This window comes from Myotis brandtii, unplaced genomic scaffold (assembly GCF_000412655.1).
Source record: "Myotis brandtii unplaced genomic scaffold, ASM41265v1 scaffold454, whole genome shotgun sequence".
Taxonomy (NCBI): Eukaryota; Metazoa; Chordata; class Mammalia; order Chiroptera; family Vespertilionidae; genus Myotis; species Myotis brandtii.
The window spans coordinates 25,636-30,797 of NW_005367354.1; the positions used below are offsets into that span (position 1 = coordinate 25,636).

The 5,162-nt window shown below is 61.9% G+C and overlaps 1 protein-coding gene across 1 annotated transcript in view; it reads right to left on the reverse strand.

The window, feature by feature from the left end:
• FAM179A (family with sequence similarity 179, member A) overlaps nt 1-5,162 on the reverse strand; it is a gene marked incomplete at its 3' end in the record, with an annotated part of 41,379 nt that overhangs the window by 23,058 nt on the left and 13,159 nt on the right. Inside the window, exons 3-4 of the mRNA XM_014546608.1 lie at nt 3,794-3,914; nt 24-305 (exon numbers count right to left, since the gene is read on the reverse strand). Of these exons, the coding sequence (XP_014402094.1) occupies nt 24-305; nt 3,794-3,821 (310 nt within the window). The remainder of the gene's footprint in view (nt 1-23; nt 306-3,793; nt 3,915-5,162) is intronic.

The following is a 5,162-nucleotide window of genomic DNA, read 5'->3' on the forward strand; positions in this document are numbered from 1 at the left end:
TGGGGGCAGGGTCCCAGGCTCACCTTGGGAAGATGCTGCCAAGCCCTCGGAGAGCCTCCTTTTCTTGAGCTTGTCCTTGATCTGGGTGGTGTCCCGGGCCACACTGCTGGCCTCTGACTCCAGCGAAGGGAGGGGCACCAGAGGGTGGGGCCCCTGGGACAGGGCCCCGAGGTTCCCGGGGTGGCCATTCCTGGCCTGCCAGCCCTTCAGGGGAGCGTCCAGCATGAAGCTGCCAGGGTCCCCATGTCCACTCGAGAGCTGCGAGGGCTTCTCCAGCAGGACGCTGGGCGTTGGCTGGAGGGAAGCTGGGGAGACAGAGGCACGAGTGGCTTGGTACACAGAGCTCAAGGCAGCACCAGGCACCGCTTCCCTGGGACAGTCAGCCGTCTGCCCGTGAATCCAGTCCTTCCCTGCTCGCCCCCCCACCCCAACCCCTTGGGTTGATTCATTCGTTCAGCGGCATCTAGAGAGCAGGGAACCTGCAAAGGCCTGAGTCGCGAGGCGGCCAGAGGGCGAGAGGGGACTCGATATGCAGCCCTATCACAGCACAGGCGGGAGGCCTCCTGCCCAGGGACCCGCCACCAATCTCTGGCATCCGACCAGCTCCCAGGTTACCGAGCACCCGACACACCGCACCGGCAGGAAAGAGACGCAGGCGAATCAGAGCCGATCGTGCCCCCAGGCAGGCACGGTGCATCCAATCACTCCTTCAGCAAATGCTCGAGCGTCCAGCCCCTGCCAAGCACTGGCAGGCGTGGGAGACGAGCGTGTGAGGCCTGCTCGGTGTTGTTGTTGCTGTTTGTTTTTTAACAGAGGTTCTTTCTTAATGTGTTACCTTAGAGCAAATTATTTGACTGCAATTTATGGCAGGACCATGAAAACACATAGTCAAGCTAGAGCAGCACCTCTCTGAGATTTTAAAATCTTCTGAATCTTTTTCTTTCTTAGGTAGTAAAACATCTTCACACTATTGTTCCCAAACAGAATTGTTGCCTAGTCACACACACACACACACACACACACACACACACACACACACGCCGAGTGTTCTTTCTCTTTAGGGTCTTCGAGTGCGTATTACCCCAGTTTAAGATTCCGTCCGACAGAGCCCTTTGACAGTTTGTGAGGAATAAAACGCAGTGGAGAATTGCATCTAATTTACATTCCACTGCGCGAACCACAGTCTTTACCGCTGAAGGGCGTTCAGTCTGCGAGAGAAATAAGATCTGTTCCTAAGTGGGTTCATTACAGGGTAAGATGTGAGACGCGCCGTGGAGCGGGCAGCAGGGTGCCTGGTGCATGGAGGGGGAGGAAAACCTTCAGGAAGGGAAGTGTGTGAACAGGGCCTGAAGGGGCCTAGACCTTGGGGGGCAGGCGGGCAGACAGACAGACAGACAGACCAGCTCTCAGAACCTGCCACACCCACAGCTCTTCCCCGGGCACCTTGATGTGAACCGAGACGATGCCCAGGCCGCCGGCACTGGCCTGGTGCTGGCACCAGAGCCGAGGAAAGGTGCACTGGGTGCCAGCCGCAGGCCTGTGAGGGGCGGGCCTGAAAGAGAACAAGTGACCAGATCAGATTCTCCATCCAAACCCCTGGAACCGGGCTCCGCGAGGAAATCACCCGCAGCTGGGAGCCGGAGCAGGAAGTCGCAGAGCAGAGAAGCTGAGGGTCCTGAAAACCCGCCTCAGCTGCCACGGTGACACGGGGCACTTCCCTCCACCGGCCTGGATGCCAGACACCGCCAGGCCCTGACTCCCGGGGCTCTCGGGGTTCCCCCTGGTTCTAGGAGAGGCAGGTGCATGCCGGGATCCCACATCCCTGCTCTGAGGATCCCCCTTCTACACCTCTGTCCCTGAGGCACAGAATGGAAAGAGCCCACCTGAAACCAGGGCACATTCAGCAGGGACCCCAGTGAAAACCCCACCTGCTGGCAGCCGGAGGCCACGCCCAGGCATCTCAACAGCCACCCCCTCCCTCCTGAGGAGGCCACACTCCGAGGTCACCCGTCACCCGGCCGGACTGGGCAGCTGCCAGGTGGAAGGCCCCAGGCACGGGAAAGCCACTTGGTGTGACCCAGGCACCAGGCCAGTCCTCCCATTTCACCTTCTCCATCAGCCCGCAGGCTGGGGTCGCGGCTTCCACCCGGGAGTGCGTGGGGCCTGGAGGTGGTCCGAGGGACGCTCCCACAGTACATGGCCACCGGGGCCAGGGCCTTGGCTGGGGCAGAAGGCGGGAAAGTGGCATCTTAGACCAGCACTGGGGAAGCACTGCCCCGCACTCTGCCCCAGGGGGTCTCTGCGGCCCATCCCCCCAACGCAGAGCCAGGCCTCAGATGGGCACCGACCACCCCAAGCCCAGTGGCCATGGCTCCATGCGCCCCCGAAGCCCGTGGCCCCGCTCTGCCCGACCTCTGCACCTGCTGCCTCTGGTCCCCACTCTGTCCACTGGCACGTCCACACCAGCTGCTCTCACTGGGCCACCCCTTCGCTGTCATGCCCTTAATCGTCACCCTCACGCAGTAACCCCCTACCCTGTGTCTTTGGTTCTGAACCCTCCCCCCTGCCCCTGCAGTGGCAGAGCAGAGACCCATCACCTGCTCAGCCCCCTCCCCTGGGAGGCCCAAGCCCCTCATGAGGGTCCTACCCTGACCCTCTTCTCTCCTAACCTCCCGCCCAGCAGCCTGCCCCATGGATCCCACTGCACGTTTTATTAATTAAGAGCGTCTCTGTCAGGGACGCTGCCCCCACAGCCCCAGACATCCTTATTTGCAGTAGCTGAGCTCAGGGGGTTTGCAAACTGAACCAACGGCCTGCACCTCCGTGGCTCAGCCCCTCCCGCACACACCTCGGGGCCACACGTGGGCCCTAACCTACCACCTGGAGAAGCGTCAGGAAGGTGAAAACCCAGCACGCCCACCCCCAGTGGAAGGTCCCTAAACGAGGACTAAGGAGTCGGGTGCCCCCTGTTCCTGTCCCCTGAGTGACTTTAGGAAATACGTGAACTTCTGTGAGTCTCGTCCCCAGATCAGCAAACAAGAGCGTTAAACAGGACCAGGGTTCCCACGATCACATCGGTCACATCGTCATTCTATTTCTAGATTTTTCTCCTGCCTTCAGCACCTCCCACTTCCCTGCCACACACAATGCCTGGCAGAGTGGCAGAATGCCCAGCAGGAGCTGACCAGCGCTGACCAATGGTTGTCTTCACACTGATGTGCCCAAGCCCCAGGTGCTCTGCCCTGAGCAGAGTGGCTGCTCCCTGAACTGCTTGGGCCTCGGGCCTCGGGCTCCCTGCATCCCTCCCAAGTGGTCACCTGGCTTCCCTCCAACCTCGCAAGCACCCATTGCACTGAGGGCAGGACCCGCCGACCCCCTCACTCGTCAGGGGAAACTGAGGCTCCTAGGGGCTCCCACAGGCAGTGCCAATCCTGGAACCCTGTCCCCTGACACCGAGCCAGCCACACGGCTCCCACTCTCCGGCCTTGTCAGCTGAGGAAACGGGGGACACAGCCCTCCCTGCGGCCCAGCCCCCTGTCCTCTGCCCATCCTCCTTCTCCCACCACGGAGCAGGCAGCCCCCAGCTCAGAGAGGAGGCATTCTCAGCTCCTCCCCAGGCCAGGGAACCGCGCCCCTCCTTCCCGTCAGCACACTGAGCCAGAGGGCTGTGCTAGCCCACGGAGAGCTGGGCGGGGATGGGGGACACAGCGCCTGGCTATGTCTCCCTGGCAAGTCCAGTCCCCGGGAGAGTCCAAGGAGATCCTGAGCCGGGGCCTCCCTGGATGTGCCTTACCTGGGGGGGCAGCATCGCGGTTGCCCATGCCCCGGGCAGAGGAGGTGCCGGCAGGTCGTCCAGAGGCAGCAGCAACTTTCTGGGCCGAGAGGACAGTCCTCGAGGGTCCAAGGGCCCCAACCTGTGGTGGGCGGGCAGAGAGAAGTCAGCGCAGGAATAACCATGCTTCTTACACAGAGACCTTCTTACTCCCAGAGGCCTGTCCGGGGCTAAACGCAGCACTGCCTTCCACAGTGAAGCCTGCCCTGGACCGAAGGGCAGCTCTTTTCTGACGTTTGGCCTCTGGGCATTTCACAGTCCGAGGGTCCAGGCCAGGTGGCTGTGGACAGAGTTCATGATGGGGCATCGGAAACCCACACACCTGCTTCGCCTGTGGCTCCGGCAGGGACGCCTCAGGGTCTCGGGATGGTGGGGACGGTGGGACCGTCACGGGGAGTCTGACCCTGTGCTTCTCCGTCAGTTTCTGCCAAGCACCCTGACGTCAGGAGGCAGGTCAGGCGTGTGACCCTGTCATCACGCGGCACCTGGTGCATCTCCCAGGACCCCGCCCGCGACTCCTTTCGGGGTGTCCTGTCTATCTGCCCGGAGCTCTTGGCCCTCATTCTCAGTCGCACTGCCAAGCCAACCCCCGGCCCTCGCACCACTTCATCGTCCTGTGCTGACCGCTCGACCACCCAGGCCTCCTCCAGCCTCCCTTCAACCTCAGTCTGACTTCATTCTCTTTCTACATGACAAGGGTCTCTCCACAGACGCTGTGACTTCACCCAAGTTGATAAAGTCTTTGCTGAGACCATGGTGAGCCACTCTCACCCTGACAGGTAGGGCGATGGTGGCCGGAGCTGATCAGTGATAAGATCAGGGGCCAAGGCCACATCTACGTCTAACAGGCCACCAATTCTCCTCCGAAGTGGCTCCCTCGAGACGGCATGTGGGGACGGGCAGGACGCAGTGCCAGCTCCCTCTGGCTGAGCAGGAGCTCCCAGCTCCGGAAGGGAGAGGACCTGCCCTCCGTCTGGAAACCAGCTCGTCACCAGCCCCGCCCTGGCCCCAGAGGCACAGCCACTCCTAGCAACCCTCCTGGCCCACAGTGGTCCAGCCCAGCCCTCCCCAGGTCTCCCACCTACTGGGGCTCTCAGAAGCTTTCTCACCCCCGGGGGAGAAGACCATTCCCTGTCTGCTGACTCTGGGGATAGGATTGGCCACATGGTTGTGACAAGCAGCCAGGAATGTCCCTGAGACACAGAACTTCTCCCCAGCAAGGTGGCGGAAGATGCACTCGGCAGGTCCCAACACCCCGACCCTGCCTGGGTGAGCTGGGACGGGACCCTGCCCCTGCCCCTGCCCCTGCCCCTTCCCAACTGAGCTGAGA